Below are 18,117 nucleotides of genomic sequence, written 5' to 3'. Positions count from 1 at the left end.
GGAATTTTCACCCTTTAATCCTCCTAGTCCTTTTCTTTGCCTCCATGGGTTTTTCTCATGTGAATTAATAAGAGATAGAAGGAGACTTCCCGCTGTCCTTTACCTGTAATCCAAGTTCTCTGACAAGGGCATTACCATCAAAGTTGCAAAAAACAAGGTCACTGGTGTGGGGGGGGGGGGGGGGGGGGGGGGTGAGTGCCCTACTCAGGCAACAACCACAATCCTTGCCAGGGGTGAGTGCCCTACTCAGGCAACAACCACAATCCTTGCCAGGGATAACCACAAAAGTCTCTAATTTAACCTGTCCTTAACCCTCTGGTATCCAGGCACAAAGCAGTTAGGCTTAAGTTAGAGGCAAAGTGTAAAGAATTTATGCAGCACAAAAAACAGAAATAAAGGGAAAACAGCACAACAAAAATACCAAACTACTTTTGAAAAATATGAAATATTTTAACCCCATCCATGCGGGCTAATTCCCCCGCGGTGCGGGGGGGGCGGTCGCGAGCGGCGGCGAGGTGCTCGTGACTAGCCCAGCTCATCATGCTGCACAGTGGAGCTGTGCTCATGACGAACTGGGCTCTTCACAACTCCGCCCACTCCCATAGAACACCCGCACAGCCGGGGAATTAGCCGCACGTGGGCGGGCCGTGGCAGTTATGACGAGCTCAGCTCGTCAGGAGCACAGCTCCACTGTGCCTCATTACAAGCTGAGCTCGTCATAAGCATGGAAGGGGTTAATGTATACAATGAGACTAGAACAACAAAAATCCAATCACTAGAACTAAAGATAGGTAGGTATAGCACCTAAAAGGACAAAGAGCTGCTCATGGGTACATGTACGTGCCAGACTGGGTAAAGTCACAAGTTCAAGCAAACCACGATGGAGCATGGGCCGTAAACAGGGACCAGGTTAGTCTAGCTGAAATGTTACCTCCTTCTGTTTGCCAGGGAAAAGGCCGCAAGAAGCAGGGAGAGTGTTGTATATAGTCTTTGCAGTAGTGCGAATAGCCAGTTCTGTGTTGAGGATGGTCGTTGCTGGAGCCTCGCATTACCGGTCACCACGGGCTGTCGTTGATGTAGCACAAAGTGCAGATCTCGCGTTACCAGTCATCTCTGGCGGTTGCTGTAGCGCAAAGGGTTGGGTTCACCCTAGCTTCGCATTGGCAGTAGTCGTGGTATTCCGAGTCTCAGCGCAAAAAGGCCAAAACTTCAGGATGTGTCCTTTCTTCTTAGGAGGAGCTCAAATTATGCCAGTCAAGGGTACAGGACCTGGGGAGGCACCTCACTCCAACGGAGGACAGCAGGGCTCAAGCAGGTCGAGTTGCAGGTTCAGTGCAGCAGGTCTGTTTGCCAATTGAATGATGGCCTCTGGAGCTTACTGTGACCCTGTACCTCAGAGAAGAGGTCAGCCAACTGACCCTTGGAGTCACTTCGGTAAGCCTGGGACAAAGACATCAGGTCCAGTCTTCTCAGAGAGCAGGGCAGTTCTCAAGTAGTAGGGCTGCCTTCTGGGGGTCAAAGCAATCCCATAGTAAGCCAGGTTTTTTGTAATACACATGCATCACAGCACCCTATAAATTGGCCCCATTCCATGCAATCAGGTTTAGAGGCAAACCCAGCAACATTCCATGAGAGCACCCTCACTAAACGTTTTGGTTGGACCTCTTTTTCATAATTCTGTTTCCCTACCCCCACAAGATGACTCTCCTTGTTTCGAGCTAGCCTTCCAGGGGACCCTGTCCTCAAATGTCACAACCAGATGGTTAGTGCTCAATCTAGTTGGACCCTGATTATCCACCACCACCACATTCGCAACCAGTACAGTGCCTCTCCCTTGGTCATATTGATGCTTGCACAAGGAATTCAGGTTTGTTATTTGTATGGCTGTATTGGATTGCTCTAAATGTATATTAGGTAGTGCACCAAATGGGAGCTCATGGGCTGAATCTGTGGACAACTGGAGAGAAACTACTATTAAATCCCTGCCTTAAATGATGGTGGCTGTACCTTCAATATCCGATCCAATATCTCTTCCCCCAAGGCAAATGCTAGATTGTCCAATCTCTTTGTTACAAAATCAACCGAACCATTTCCAATGGGTCAAACCTATTTCAGACAAGGATAGTAAAATTCCTATATACTTGTGTTGGCTGTGATAGGCTTGGGAATTATTTACTGGGTATTTGGGGTTCAAATTGTGGTGGCCCCTGTTGGCGAAAAATCAAGATTTGTAAAAGTAATGTAGTGGCAAAAGCACAATGTTTGTATTCCATTCCTTCCTGTGCATATCGCCAAACAACAATTTGCACAATGTCTGGGTTTCTAAAGTTAACAATAATACAGTTCCCTGTCCGGTTCACCCTTCTCTTCCCAATCCACCTGACCCAGTGCACAAAAAGAATATATTGTTGCAGTGATAGGGGAAATTTCCTATTCATACTAAGCCAGTTCAGACACTTGTTTATTAACTCCTTGTGTGACTCCAGCTGGCCTTCTCGCAATTCTGGAGAGCCAGACATAACTATTATATACAGGCAAGATTTAGAGGGTAGGTTAATGACTTGAGGTTTTTGGGGTTTCCTTTGGTTTTCCGTTCTTGAGAGTTCTGTACTGACTTACCTCCAGCAGGCCAGAGTCTCCAACTGATTTTCAACTGTTCGCTGGGCAGAGACTATTGTTGTCATATTTGGTGATGTCGTGTTTGGCAACAGAATAAGGCAGTGCAATCAGAGCTCTCACCATTGCTTTGCAGAACAGAACCTCTGAGGGGCCTGACTGTGTCTCTTCGAGTATCATTTTACCCTTCACCCAACTCATACACTTGTGGTGTTGTAGTGTAGTTCCTATATTCCCAATAGGCTCTGCGCATTGGAATAATATATACTGCAGTTTAGACGTAGGACTGAGGTCGACTAGGTCTCTGTAGCATGCATTAGACTTAATTGTGAGTGCCAGCTAGCTCAGAGGTCACTAGAAACTTTCTCGAATTCACAAGAAGGAATTAGTTTCTGACAACCGCATAAACATGACAACTTTGTTTCCCAAGAATAAGAAATCAATCTCTAGAGTCGAGGAAACAATAGATAGCTATTTTACTCAGTCAATCGTGCATGCTTCGTTTCACCAGAGGTGCTGAGAAAATAGAGAGACAGGCGTTTTCAATAAAAATTATTTATTGAACAGTCTTCCCTCTGAAGCATAAGAAATGTACTGCTACAATCATAATACTGGTTATAAAGTACAGGGCATATAATACAAAAGTATTATAAAGTAGTACTGTAAAAGCATGATATGGTTTCTAAGCCATAAATTGCTTTAAAAATATAAAATACATACAGTGATAAAATAATGACTAAAAGTACTCAACTGGTGCTTCTAAAATACGCCTACCCCGGTGTACCTAACCTAAGTCTAGTACGAGGGAAGTAGTAAGTGAGGAGTAGCTTGAGTTTAGTATTTCTCTGCCAAGAATCTATCCAAGAATTCTCTAAGGGTCTAATCAGCTCCATACCTTGGTTTTGAATGAAGGATGTCTTGCATCTCTCTCTCAGGACTCGATTTCCCAGCAACCCGGAAGGGTAGCCTGGAAACACTGGAGCTGGATTTCTCGGCAGGAGAAAAGACAGAGTCTCTCAGTGCGTCAGCTGGAGGGTTGGCTTCCTTCGGCACTTGCTGCTGCAGGGCGTCGGGCAAGTAGTTAGTCGATCTGCTCCAAACCACTGTGTGTTTGTCTGGGCAAATCTAGGCATATTTATACTTTGAAGGTGCCGAGTTTGACGTGTGATTGGACTTAATAACGTCATCAAAGACTCAGTTCTTCGAAAACTCCAAGATTTCCTAGATAAATTAGTATACAGTCAAGGGGAGGTCCCAGGCTGCTGAAGGCGGGTTTTTCTAGGAAATCGTTGTTGATTCTTGGAACTTAGTGGAATAGCCATGCCGTATTTGGGCTGCATAGGCTCAGTCTAGATATGGTAATGATTTCTATGCCTATATAAGGATTAGATAATGTATACCTATATAAGGACATGAATCAGGAACATTTACACTAGGGTACTAGATTCATTTACAACAGTGTCAGATTTGCACAGGTTTTTGGCCCTTGTTCAATGGATAATAAGCATGTCAGTATTGGAGACAGCTCTGCACTCAAAATTTCTTTGACCTTCCTGCTAGCTCAGCCACTATTTGAACCACACAGCTGGGACAATGATCTGGGCCACCTCCAGTTAGATCTGTAGGTGGTTTTGCTATTTGTGTCGAAGTGGAAGTATCAGACACAATAACACTTTTTGACCCCTACTTCGCGGTCTTTGGATGCCTTCTAGGAAGAAGCCGCCTCCTATTTTCCCCACAAGCCTCATAATTAGGTGAACCATGTGGGGCTTGGGTTTGAGATTCAATGACCTCCATTGGCCCACTTGCGCCGAGCTCTTGGGTGTTAGTTATATCCTCAGAATCAGACAAGTTTAATCTAATTGATATTGGCATTATTGCAGGTGCCCCTTTGTGAGCTAAAAAGAAATGAGAATTAATTCCTGTCCCTTTTTGGTGGGATGGAACTTCCTCCACCACAAGCTTCTAAACTAATCTGTTCATCTGCTTTTGAAGCAAATTCATACGTAGTTGGAAGGATTTCTTGGGTGGTACATATGGGTGAGGACACAAACTTGAGTGAATACCCACTGCAAAATTTTTATATTTTGCAACTCATGCTAATTATTCGTGATACTTCCCTCCACCAGAGTGACTAAAGGAGAGGAGGGACGTAAGACTTTATTCGTGGGGGGTGGGGGGGAGGATTTCCTGCAGGTGTCGAGGTCTTCTGAGCCTCCTTTGCTTTTGATTGGTCTTCTCTGGTGGAAATGCTGCCTTGGTTGTTGTGGCTGCCACTGAAGTTTTTAAACTCTCTGTGGGAAATACTAACTTTAATAGGGCTTATGAGTCTCTAGTATTCTTTTTTTACGTCTCTAGACCAATTGCCTTTAAGGTATCTATATCTGACTTCATGCTCGTCATCTCATCATCCGTGTGTGATCCAAATAAGATATTGTGCCTGCTAAAGGCAGTTTGAGGATTTTCTGTTGAGCATCGGGTTTCAACCCTATAAGGCATAACTAGAAACTGCGCCCAAGACAAAATATATGCCAGTACCTATGAGCACACAATTTAGAGGAACCTGCTACAACACTAATAACCTGGTTGGACACTAGCATTATCTCCTGAAGTATCTCTTGAAAATCGTGCCTGTTCTCTCATGACAGTTTTTCTGTAAATACATCTCTATAAACAGTTCCATAGACATCTGTTAAAGAAGCCTAGCAAGGCGGTATGTAGCACTTGCTGTCTTTATGCCTGTGTCTGCTTCATGCCTAGTTCCCTTCCAATAACGGCCTACATCTTGCCCTGTTATGGAAGTTCTCAAAAATAATCAACATAGTAGTGGCCAGTACAGGAATGTTGGGCTTTGCTACTCCATTTAATAATACCTAATTAAAGGTATTAGTGTTATACACGGGCAATATTCTTGCAAGTTGAGAGTCAGTTAATGGAGGAGACAAATTCCTGATAGAGGAAGGAGTAGTTTCTGTCCTGTAACTCCAGTTCTGTAGTAGGGGTATCTCTGTTATAGTCATAATCTAGTGAATAGTCCCGCCCATGTGCGTGGACCCCGGCAATCAAAAATAATCTCTTAAGTTGTCAAAATAATGCAGAAACTGCAAAGACACTTAAGAGAGAATTTAAAGACAAATAATGCAGCCTATATCCACAGGCTACACTGTCCAGTACTTCAACTAGAAATTCCACCAAAAAAACACCACACACAGTACAGCCTGCTAGTTTCTACCATAGAGAAACCTGCCTCCCCCAGTCAAAGACTCAGGAATGATAGAGAGGAAGGTAGGGACAGACAAGCCCCATAGGCTGCCATTATGTGGCTTAAATAGGATACTGTGCCTTTAAGAGAACTTTCCAGAACTTCTCCCAGTATCCCAGAATGCATATCAGGTCCCTCTACTTTCAGTTCTTTTTGAAGGCGAAGCACGCCAGACCTGTCGCATTCTTAACATGATGAAATATCTCCACCGGGGAGGAGGGTGGGTGCTTATGACTATAACAGAGATACCCCTACTACAGAACTGGAGTTACAGGACAGAAACTACTCCTTCTGTAGTAGGGGATCTCTGTGTATAGTCATAATCTAGTGAATAGAATGGCAAGCCCATCCCCACACCAAAGCGGCGGTGGAGAATAATACATAACGCCACTACTGTGCGAACAAATTCCGCAGCGAAGCCTGGCCAACCTGAGCGTCTGCCCTGGCGTCAGTGTCCAGGCAGTAATGCTTAGCAAAGGTATGAACCGACTTCCAAGTGGCTGCCTTGCAGATTTCAGCAATGGGCACGTTACGGAGCAGAGCCGTCGTGGCAGCTTTGCCCCTGGTGGAATGAGCCTTAGGCTTACCTCCTAAGGTCTTATTAGCCTTCTGATAACACAATTGTATGCAGGACACAATCCACCTAGAGATGGACTGCTTAGAGGTCGCAAGACCCGTCCTGACCGATCCATAATTGATAAACAACTGGTCAGACCTACAAATATCTTTGGTTTTATCCAGATAAAATTTCAACACCCTCCTAACATCCAGAGAATGGAGAGACCTCTCCGCTGGGGATGAAGGGTTCTGAAAAAACGTAGGCAAAGTTATAGTCTGGTTGACATGAAAATCAGAAATAACCTTGGGAAGAAATTTAGGGTGAGTACGCATAACAACCTTAGCAGCATGAAATACAGTATAAGGTTCATTACAACACAACGCCTGAATTTCACTCACCCTGCGGGCCGATGTAATGGCCACGAGGAACGCCGCCTTCCAGGACAGGTGCTGCAACGAAGCCTTATGAATAGGTTCAAAAGGTTCCTTCATCAATCTGGACAGCACCACATTCAATTCCCATGAAGGCGAGGGAAGCCTGACAGGAGGGAATACTTTCTTCAATCCTTCCAGAAAATCTTTGATCACGGGGATCTGGAAAAAGGAAGTCTGTGAAGGGCATTTCCTGTAGGCAGTCAATGCAGCCAGATGAACCTTAATGGAATGCACATTAAGGCCAGACTGCGCCAAATGTAAAAGGTAAGGAAGGATGACATCTTCCTTACAGGTCGTAGGATCATGGTTCTTAGACTGGCACCAGATACAAAACCTCTTCCACTTGTAAGCATATGAAGTCCGAGTGGAAGGTCTCTTGGACTCTTTCAGTATGTCCATGCAATCGTCGGGCAAATTCAGATGGCCATACTGCACTATCTCAGGAGCCATGCCGTCAAACTCAAAGACGAGAGGTTGGGGTGTAACATCCGTCCCCCGAACTTCGTAAGAAGGTCCGGCCTGCACGGCAACCGAATGTGAGGAAGGAGAGACCGGTGAAGTAGGTCCGTGAACCACCACTGCCTGGGCCACTCCGGGGCGATGAGTATCATCCGAGCCCTGGACCGGGCCAGCTTGATGAGCACCGCCGGAATCAGGGGAATGGGAGGAAAGGCGTACAGAAAGCTGTTCGTCCAATCGATCCATAACCCATTCCCCAGCGTCCCTTGCTGGAAGTACCTGGAGGCGAAGTCTCTGCACTTGCTGTTTTCGGCGGTGGCGAACAAATCTACGTCTGGAGTTCCCCACCTTGCGAAGACTTCTCCTAGTACTTCGTCGTTTATGACCCATTCGTGGTTTTCCTGAACCAGTCTGCTCAGTGCGTCCGCCTGAACATTCTGCACACCTGGCAGATGGGTGGCCGTTATCGTCAGTCCTCTGGCCAGGAGCCAGTGCCAGATCGTCTGCGCCTCCTGCGACAGAGTGCGCGATCTCGAGCCCCCCTGCTTGTTGAGGTAATACATCGTGGTGGTATTGTCCGTCTGTACAAGCAGAGAGTTGGTCTGGAAGGACGGAAGAAAGGCCTTCAGCGCCAAGTGAACAGCCCTGAGTTCCAGGAAATTGATGTGATACGTGGCCTCCATCGGTGACCACGTGCCTTGAATCTGTAGAGTCCCGGAGTGCGCTCCCCATCCCAGAAGAGACGCATCCGTCACGACAGTCTGTGTGGGAATGTCCTTGTGAAAGGGAACCCCTCTGAGGAGATTCTCCGCCGAACACCACCACTTCAGAGACTGAAGAGCATGCAGCGACAGTCGAATCTTGTCGTCCCAAGATCCTTTCCTCTGATCCCACTGGTCCTCCAAGCACTCCTGCAGCGGTCTCATGTGCAGCCGTGCGTGAGGCGTCAGGAAGATACAAGAGGCCATCGATCCCAGTAGAGAAGACACCGTCCTCACTGTTGTAGATGGAGTCGTCATAAGAGCCTGAGCCTTCCGAAGGAGTGATAATCGTCGCTCTTCCGAAGGAGACACGCTTGCCGACAGCGTATTGATGGAGGCTCCCAAGTACTGTATGCATTGGACCGGAGTCGGGACAGACTTGGCCATGTTGATGTGCAGCCCCAGCTTGTTCAAGAGAACGCACGTCTTCTGGAATTGTGCTCGCGCTTCCGAGAAGGAGGATGCCTTGATCAACCAATCGTCCAAGTACGGGTAGACGAACACCTTGTGCTTCCTCAGGTGCGCTGCTACCACCGCCATGCACTTCGAGAACGTTCTCGGCGCAGACTTCAGTCCGAATGGGAGTACTGTGTATTGATAGTGATTGGTGCCGACTTGGAACCGCAGGAACTTCCTGTGTTTGTGCGCAATGGGCACATGGAAGTAAGCATCCTGTAGGTCTATAGCGCAAAGCCAGTCTCCCTGTTGCAACTGAGGGTAAATCTGATGCAACAACAGCATGCGGAACTTTTCTCTGCGAATCCATTTGTTTGCCTGTCGCAAATCCAGAATGGGCCTGAACTCGTTCTTGTCCTTCTTGCGAACCAGAAAGAACCGGGAGTACAGACCTCTTCCTCTCTGAGACCGAGGTACGTCTTCTATCGCCCTTTTCCTTAACAGGACATCCGCTTCCGCCTGAAGCTCGCGCAGTTGAAACTGCGAGCTGACCGGGGGAATCGCTGGAGGAGGGCTGGTGAACCGAAGACTGTATCCATTGCAAACAATATTCAGCACCCACTTGTCCTGAGTAATTTTTCTCCACTCTGCCAGAAAAAGTTGGATGCTTCCCCCTACCGGAGTGGGTAACGGATCCGGGGGAAGTAAGTTCCTAGGGCCTAGACCCAGCCTGGCCCTTGGGCCCCGGAGCCGACTGCTGGCCTCCCCTGCCCCTCTGCCGCTTCTGGAACGGCTTACGGAACTGCTGTTGCTGTTGCGAGTGCCCCGAAGCCTGTCCTCGTCCTCGGCCTTGTCCGCCGAACCGCCGTTGGAAGGGGTGGTACTGCTTCTTGGTCTCTTTGGGCTTCTCCAGGCCCACAGCCGTCAGCGTTTCGGCCTCCGCCTTCATGCGGGCCATTTCATCATCCGCATGTTTCCCGAAGAGGGTCTCACCGGAGAACGGCAGATTGGCCACCCTCTGCTGTGCGTCCGGTTTCAGGGACGTAAGCCGGAGCCATGCGTGGCGCCGTTGGTTGATTCCGTGGCAAAATCCGTGAGCCGCCAACAGGGAAGAGTCCGCTGCCGCGCTGATTATCTGGTTGGCCACCAGCATCCCCTCACTCAGGACTTCCATGAAGTCTTCGCGCTGCTCCCGAGGTAAATGCTCCGCAAAGCGCTCGAGGGAGTCCCAGAGGGCGCGGTCGTATCGGCCCAACAGAGCCGTGGCACTCGCCGCTTTCATGGAGGTAGCGGAAGTTCCACAGACTTTCCTCCCCGCCGAATCCATCCACCTTGACTCCTTGTCCGGGGGAACCGTGGAGGACGGAGTGGTGGCATGCTGCTTGCGGGCCGCCGTGACGATGACAGAGTCAGGCGGAGGCTCCGCTCTCAAAAAGGCCGGATCCGAGTCGGGAGCCCGGTACTTCTTTAGTAATCTTGATGGAGCCGCCCTCGTCACCGCCGGGGTGAGAAACAGAGCCATAGCCGGTTCTTCCAGGCCCGGCACCAGAGGCAGGAGAGGACGAGACAGGTGCTTTTGATGTAGAGTCTCGAAAATGACCGACGTCTTTGGAGTAGGCACTGTCAGGGATATGCCTAGCTTCGCAGCGCCCCTCAACAGGACGTCCTGAAACGCCACCAGGTCATCTATCGGGGACACTCTGGTGTCCGGTGACCCAGATAGAGTAGGGGAATAATCCCTGGTCCCAGAGGACCTCGTGTGTGAGCGAGATTCGCGGCTCCTATGGCGGTGTCTCGATCTCGTGGATGATCTGCGCCGCGATCTCTCCTTCCCCCCAGAGCGAGAGCGAGACCTGCCAGCTCGTGGGCGCTCCTTCGGTTTACGTGGAGGGGTCTTCCGTGGTTTCTCACGGGGTTTCGTCGGTTCCTCCCTGGGTTTCGGTTTTGGAGTCCCCTTAGGAGGAACAGGCAGGGACGGCAGGGAAGTGGACCTCGGCGGAGGAACCTTCGGCTGCGGGGTGGGCCCATGCGGAGGGACCGGAGGTGGAGGAGGATCTCCTGAAGGCAGTGGTGGTTTGGGTGGAGGGTCCTCCTTAGGCACAGGGGGAGGAGTCGCAGTCCTGGGCCGAGATGGCGTGTACACGTCCGAGTACACCGAGCCCGGTGACCCTTTAGGCGAAGGGCGCGGAGAGCCATCCCCATCCGCAGGCGACCGCTTCCTCTTGCGTCCCCCACTGGAAGCAGCGTGACTCCTGGGACTAGATTCCCTTTTGCTCCGTTTTGGAGAGGGTGACCTACTCCTTGACGCTGACCGCTGTCTGCTGGATGCAGAGCGACGCTTCTCCGGCGTCGAATGACGCTTCATGGACTCCGGCGTCGATCGCCGTCTCCTCGGCGTCGACCCTCTTCTCCTCGGCGTCGACCGTCGACTCCTCGACGTCAACCTCCTCTTCCGCGACTTCTCACGTCGCCCTCTCGACGTCGGGCGGTCCGCCTTCGACGACGAACGCCGCCGTCGTCTTGATGTTCCCGACGTCGAGGAGCCCCTCGACGTCGATCGGCGGTGTCGCCTCGACGGCGATCGGCGGTGTCGCCTCGACGGTGTCGCCTTGACGGCGAGCGTCGGTGCCGCTTCGACGGCGAGCGCCGATGCACGTCACTTTGCCTTCGGCGTCGGTAGGAAGATCTCGACGTCGACGAAGACGATGACGTCGACGGTGGCTTCGATGTCGGCTTCTCCTTCGCCGTCGAGCCGCCACGCCGTCTCGACCCGGAGCCCCGGGGAGAAGGGGAGCACGCCGTCGTCATCCCTCTCGACGTCGTTGTCGATGCCATCGACGTCGACGGAGAATGGGACCGTTTGCTGGACTTCCTGCCCCCGGGGAGCCCCCCAGGGGCCTCAGCAGAGGCAGAGGGAACCTTCCCAGGCTGCCCAGACCCACCTGCAGCCCGCAGACGCCTATCCTCCAGGCCAGCCAGCCTGATCTTCAATCTGTCCCTCAGGGTCCGAGCAGAAAGCTGCTGGAAGATGACACAATCCTCAGGGACATGATCTTCTGGAAGGCACACGATGCAGACATCATGGGGGTCACTCTTGGCCTTCTTCCTCTCACATGCTGGGCACTTAACAAAAAGGCCAGGCATTTTGGAGCCCCAAAACGCCTAAAACAGCACAAAAGGAGAAGAGAACACCAAGAAGTAAACTGCAACACTTTTAGAATTCAAAAGTGCAAAAACAATTCCAATAAACCCTTGAAAAAGGGAGAGCTCAATGCCAGGGTCCTGTAAGCAGGAGCCGGAAAAAAGAACTGAAAGTAGAGGGACCTGCTATGCATTCTGGGATACTGGGAGTAGTTCTGGAAAGTTCTCTTAAAGGCACAGTATCCTATTTAAGCCACATAATGGCAGCCTATGGGGCTTGTCTGTCCCTACCTTCCTCTCTATCATTCCTGAGTCTTCGACTGGGGGAGGCAGGTTTCTCTATGGTAGAAACTAGCAGGCTGTACTGTGTGTGGTGTTTTTTTGGTGGAATTTCTAGTTGAAGTACTGGACAGTGTAGCCTGTGGATATAGGCTGCATTATTTGTCTTTAAATTCTCTCTTAAGTGTCTTTGCAGTTTCTGCATTATTTTGACAACTTAAGAGATTATTTTTGATTGCCGGGGTCCACGCACATGGGCGGGACTATTCACTAGATTATGACTATACACAGAGATCCCCTACTACAGAACTGCCTGATGTATAGAATGACCATGAAGGGAAGTGACTACGTCTCCTAGAGGTTCGCTTAGAATTTGATGTCTCACTATTGTGGCTAAAGCACTTTGAAAGAGAATGAGACATCATGCAAGCTCTAGATTGAATGCATGATCTTCATTTGCCTGAAGTCTCTTTAGATGCTGTCTCAGGTGGCACCAGCGCTACCCAAGGGACCACTGGTGACTTCAACCCCTGTGGGGACGTTCAAAGTAGTGGAGTAGACAGTGGTGCTGGTGATAAATCTGGAGAGTTTGATCTCCGTGTAGAAGGAGTAAGTGAAACATTGACCACAGCATACCATCTCTAGTGGGAGAGTACTTTTTTGAATATTCAGATTCAGAAGATCGTAGCACTCTTCTCGTTTTGAGGCGATAAAGCCAATCTATTGAAAGCCTCAGTTCTGAAGTAGATCCAGAATGTGGTCTTTAGCTTTGACTCTGGTAGTATTAATGTTGATGGAGAGAGTCTCTTAAGAGTTAACATTGAGGTAGGAGACACCAATGTCAAAGGTCGTTTCAATGTCAACTTACTGTGTCTTCTCAAAGTCGAGGACTTCAACCTCATGGATGTCCCATGTCTGGGCAGCAATCATTTTGGCAACAGTACCTGGTCTTGATATTGAATGGGAACATCATCTCTGTTCCTTTCTTCTCTGCTACTTAGATCTACCTCTTGGGTAGTCCCTTGAGCATGAGGAGGGTGCTGAAGTGGATGGTAAATCTTCTCACACATCGAAACATCCCAAAGCTGCTTTCTGGAGTCTGTCCTGTAGATTGTGCTGTCTGCTTTTCTGTCTGTCATGCTGAGTACTCCTGGACAGTGCCCTAAGTTATCAAGGTGATGACCCTCTGGTAGAAATATCAAACAGAGTTCATGGTGTTCTGACTAGGCTTTTTTCTTACCACAGGCAGAGAACTTTTTTCAAACTTTACTTACTCTTTTTCCCAACGTTCACAATATATAGCAACAATATTACATTTGATTAATACATTTTGGCACAGTAGCTGTGCCATATATTGATCAAGTAGAATAACACGTTTCAATAGCCCTACCCATTCTCTTTCACCTACAAAAAACTTGGAGACATCTTTCTTTTATATGATAAACGTTTCAAAGGCTCATCTGTATATAGCCCCTGTACAGCAGTGCAGCTGTTTCCTGGTAGTCTCCCATCCAGTGTCAGGCAACAGTTTGTTCTCCAGTGTCCCAACACCTTCTTGAATGTGCTTGGGCACCCCTACCCATCATATGAAAAGTTAAGGCATTTGGACTGGAAAATGAAAAAGATTAAAGACAGGAAACAGGTGAGAACGCTTCCTAGTTCTAAAGGAAATCAAGTAAGATAGTTTAAACCAACTTCAAAAGACTTTTGAAGTGAAAGCGACAAAAAAGCAGAGCTCAAACCTTCAGGATCTGGTTGTAAGGAGCGGCAAAGAATAACTAACCTAACTATTGCCTCTTGGGGATGATGGAACACGGGAGTAAGAGTGAGGCTCTTAAAGGAATAGTGCATGTTTTGTGGCTTTTGCTTGAGCAGACTGCATGTTAGCATTGTTCTGCATTCTCTGATTTATCATAAGGCAGTTAACTGATAGAGTTTTACTGATGTTGAAAGTACATGTTTCAGTCTGCTTGTTAGAATGCTATACTGACATGGATGAGAATGATACGCCATAACTTCTTCATTCTGTTTATTTCTAAAGGAAATGCGTCAAGTTCTACAGCTTTGATTCAATCAAAACGGCTTCAGGTGTGCCACACTGTTGTCATACATACAGGGTTCCTAAAAGGAGTATCCCACCAGCAACAAATGAGTTGCATTGTGACTAAGATCTGTTATCATCCTTCACATGTTTTACTTTTTGTGACCCTCAAAAACAGGCTTTCACTTGAATGCAGTTCAATAGGGGGGATAGGAGGGAGGTGGCCCAGAGTACTGTAATGGCCCCTTGGCCCCTTGCACCCACATGCCACTGAGTGTCAATGTGTGTACATCCTAAACGCATATATATATTTTTTTATTTATTTTCAGGGTTCAGAGAACATGTCTCTGAGTCCTGTAATGGCTGCAGCAACATAATATTCATGTTCTAGCCAACTAATAATGATTGCCTAATCAGTTGAACATTATTTATTCCAAATCAAAAAAAGCATACTTTCTGAGTAAAATTCTAACTTTTGTCAAATTTGGTGTCATTCCATTCAGCCATTTTTTCTGTAATGGACAGCAAAGATTCCTATGGAATATAACATATGAAATTACACATTTGGGCCGCCACCTTTTTAGGTTTCGCCTGGGGCACGGAGCTCCTAGCTCCGCCCCCAGGAGAAATCTTTTGTTTTGCAGTATGGGGGACTTGAATCCGCCCCTTCTTCCATTGGCTAGCTCCATAAATGGAGGCTAGCCATTGGAAGCTGGATCTGTCCGTCAAGGCCGGACCAGATTCGTGGGCGTTCCCGAGATTTTTTCCCTCTCCACCCTTTTTGCATCGTCATCGGGCGGTGGGTGGAGTTTCTTTTTTTTTTTTTAGGTGTTTGTTTTCGTCATTATGCCGACCACGGCCGCCGGAAGAAGTCCAGGTGAGTCCCCGTTCCCGCCCCCCCCGCTGACCGTGTGCCGTTTCCGCCCCCTCCCTCCCGCTGTCCGTGCGCCTTCCCCCCCTCCCCTCACGCTGCCCGTGCGCCATTTCCGCCCCCCCTCCCGCTGTCCGTTCCCGCCCCCCCCCCTCCCACTGTCCGTGCGCCGTTCTGTCCTAGCGCTTGGGGGCGCTTTATCCTGCTTGTAAGCGCTAGGAGCGCTCCATTTTCACTTATAGAGCTTTCCATCTGCCCTTGCGCTGGGAGTGCCGTATTGCTGACCTAGCGCCTGGGAGCGCTGTTTTGTTCATAGCCGGAGCCCACCCGGCATTTGCCGCCAGATCGCATCCGAGCGAGTGCCTTCCTCGCGGCATATTTAAATTAGGGAGGGAGCCCACCCCTCGTGTGCCTCTAATTCACCGCCGCAGCCCAGGAGTTTGTTCAAGTCCCCGCCGGGCCGCCGCGCTGCCTGCGACGACCCGGAAGCGGTTGGGCAGCCGGCCAATCCCAGCGCTGGGAGCGCTACATTTTCACTTATAGCACTTTCCATCTGCCCTAGCGCTGGGAGTGCCGTATTGCTGACCTAGCGCCTGGGAGCGCTGTTTTGTTCATAGCCGGAGCCCACCCGGCATTTGCCGCCAGATCGCATCCGAGCGAGTGCCTTCCTCGCGGCATATTTAAATTAGGGAGGGAGCCCACCCCTCGTGTGCCTCTAATTCACCGCCGCAGCCCAGGAGTTTGTTCAAGTCCCCGCCGGGCCGCCGCGCTGCCTGCGACGACCCGGAAGCGGTTGGGCAGCCGGCCAATCCCAGCGCTGGGAGCGCTACATTTTCACTTATAGCACTTTCCATCTGCCCTAGCGCTGGGAGTGCCGTATTGCTGACCTAGCGCCTGGGAGCGCTGTTTTGTTCATAGCCGGAGCCCACCCGGCATTTGCCGCCAGATCGCATCCGAGCGAGTGCCTTCCTCGTGGCATATTTAAATTAGGGAGGGAGCCCACCCCTCGTGTGCCTCTAATTCACCGCCGCAGCCCAGGAGTTTGTTCAAGTCCCCGCCGGGCCGCCGCGCTGCCTGCGACGACCCGGAAGCGGTTGGGCAGCCGGCCAATCCCAGCGTGGCCCCAACCGGAAGTCCCGCCCCATCGCGGCGAGAGAGAGAAACTACTGTCCGAGGAGCCACGAAGGCTCCTGATTGAGTCCCGGTCCCGAGATGGGGGACCGGGTGAAGAGCGGCCGGGCGCATGGTGAAGGCGGGGCTCTCATGTGGTGAGAGAGCCCTGCAAAGTGCTACCGCCGCCCGAGAGGCAGAACCGCTGCCGAGCACCGCCAGAACCGGTGAGTGTGTTGAGGGAGAGGAGGGGTGTCGGGGCACATTGCCGGTGCCCGCCCCTCCCCTCCAGAGCGAGTATCGTTGTGCTGAGAGGCCCGTGAGGCCTCAAGTGATTCCGAGTCTCCCGAGAGGGGCTCCGCCTACCTCCAGTGACGCTGAGTCCCCCGAGAGGGACTCCGCTTGCCCCCCACCTTGCTCTCGAGCCCTGAGAGGCTCCAACGTTGGCTGCAGTTCCTGGAGAGCCCGAGAGGCTCAGTTAGGTTGGAGTCCAACCATCAGGGCAAAGCTATCCTGATTACAAAAAGAATTACACAAGCAGACTTCAGAAAGCATAGTCTTTCATCAAGGTGTAAACAGGTAATATGTTTAGACCATTTACACAAGTGTTATTCTACAGGTAACATAGTTCATAGACACGAAGGAGCTATCATGCATGTCTCTTTGTGTGACAGCATTTTTAAAAGTTCAGGCCTAAAACACCAAAAGCTATCCCTCAGGTGTGATATCTTTCAGTCTCAATTCTAGGTCCACAGTTATAACCTTGGTTACACCTGCTTTACAAGCTAGGTCGCTAGTATAGTAGTTGCAACTTCTAGATAGAGAAGATATATGTGTATTTGACTGTTCATATTAGGAACCTTTGGAAATCAAGGATTCTCAGAACTCTCCAGACAGCACTGATATCATTAAAACTGCTCCACTGTCCACCCCGAAGGATAAGTAAGCAGTGATGCTGAATAGACAAGCCATCATTCAGGACAGGTGTACTTAGCAACAGTATAAATTGGCCATGTATGGTAAATATAATTTTAATTGCATTCATGTAGCGCTTACTACTCCTGACCCGGTGTTGTAGCGCTTTTTCAGCAAGTAGCATGCTACTCTGGAGCCCAAAAAAGGGTTAGTGGTATATTAGTATAGGGAAATATAAGTTGTTAATTCAAGGGGTGGACACGTGAGTCTGTTAGTCAGTACAAAAGCTAATGGCAATGTAAATGACAATGCCATTTATTTATCTGTTTTCAAAACCAACACATAAATACAAATTTTGTCATTTACAATGCCAATAGCTCTAACTTTTCCAAAGGCGAAACCATTGCATTGTAAATGCTAGTTTTTCATGGGCAACACTTGACAGATCAGCGTGAAACGTTTCGTGAAGGAGCCAAGGCAGATTCCATCTTTTTATGGAAAGTTTTGTGCAGTTTTGTCAAAAGACACCAAGGTTATTAGTGAAACAAAAATTGATCTTCCTACATAAGCACTTGACTGAACTACAGGTATTCGGTGATATATATATCTATATCTTCGCAGACACCCAAGAGGATATACAGATTTTCGCCTGCAGCAACAATATGTTAGAATAAAGATGAAATAAGTTTACTTCAAAACCGTCATTTGTTTACTGTCACTGTTAGCTTGCACAAGTTTCCTCCGTCTGTTTCCACTGTGAACAGTCTTAAAGTGTCAGTTTAGTCTCTCCAGAATTACACAGATTTTCTCTCTGATGATTATGCAAAAACAGATTCACCCTTTACGCATCAATATTTGGCATTACTTGTTTTTTCCAGGGGGAATTATAGTCTTAATTGCAATGTAAAATACTGGCTATTAGCAGGTAGAATAACTGCATGAACTGTCAGTTTTCTAAAAAGACAACACCCTCAGTCAGAAGCTAAAAAACAGTTCAACAAGTATTTAGGGAACAGATTCACAACATAAATCTTAATGTCCGAACTGCTGTTGTTTCATGTAAAATTAGACATATCTTTTAAAATGATCCTTACCTGTAGCAGATACAACAATGCTGGAGCAAACAAGGTGAGCGGATACAACGACTGGTATGTAGCTAAAGCCAGGAATACAGCACTAAGAATGGCACTGCCTATAAAAAAGTAGAACCCAACATATTTTGTTAATTTAAAGGACATAAATGGTACCCACCTTAAACATTTGGTTATAAAGT

At 48.8% G+C, this 18,117-nt stretch overlaps 1 protein-coding gene across 1 annotated transcript in view; it reads right to left on the bottom strand.

The window, feature by feature from the left end:
- PIGU (phosphatidylinositol glycan anchor biosynthesis class U) overlaps positions 1–18,117 on the bottom strand; it is a 169,452-nt gene that overhangs the window by 73,457 nt on the left and 77,878 nt on the right. The window contains exon 7 of the mRNA XM_086932287.1: positions 17,939–18,036. Within this exon, the coding sequence (XP_086788413.1) occupies positions 17,939–18,036 (98 nt within the window). The remainder of the gene's footprint in view (positions 1–17,938; positions 18,037–18,117) is intronic.

This window comes from Lissotriton vulgaris, chromosome 7 (assembly GCF_964263255.1).
Source record: "Lissotriton vulgaris chromosome 7, aLisVul1.2, whole genome shotgun sequence".
NCBI classification, from domain to species: Eukaryota; Metazoa; Chordata; class Amphibia; order Caudata; family Salamandridae; genus Lissotriton; species Lissotriton vulgaris.
This window is presented reverse-complemented; position numbering and strand designations above follow the sequence as displayed.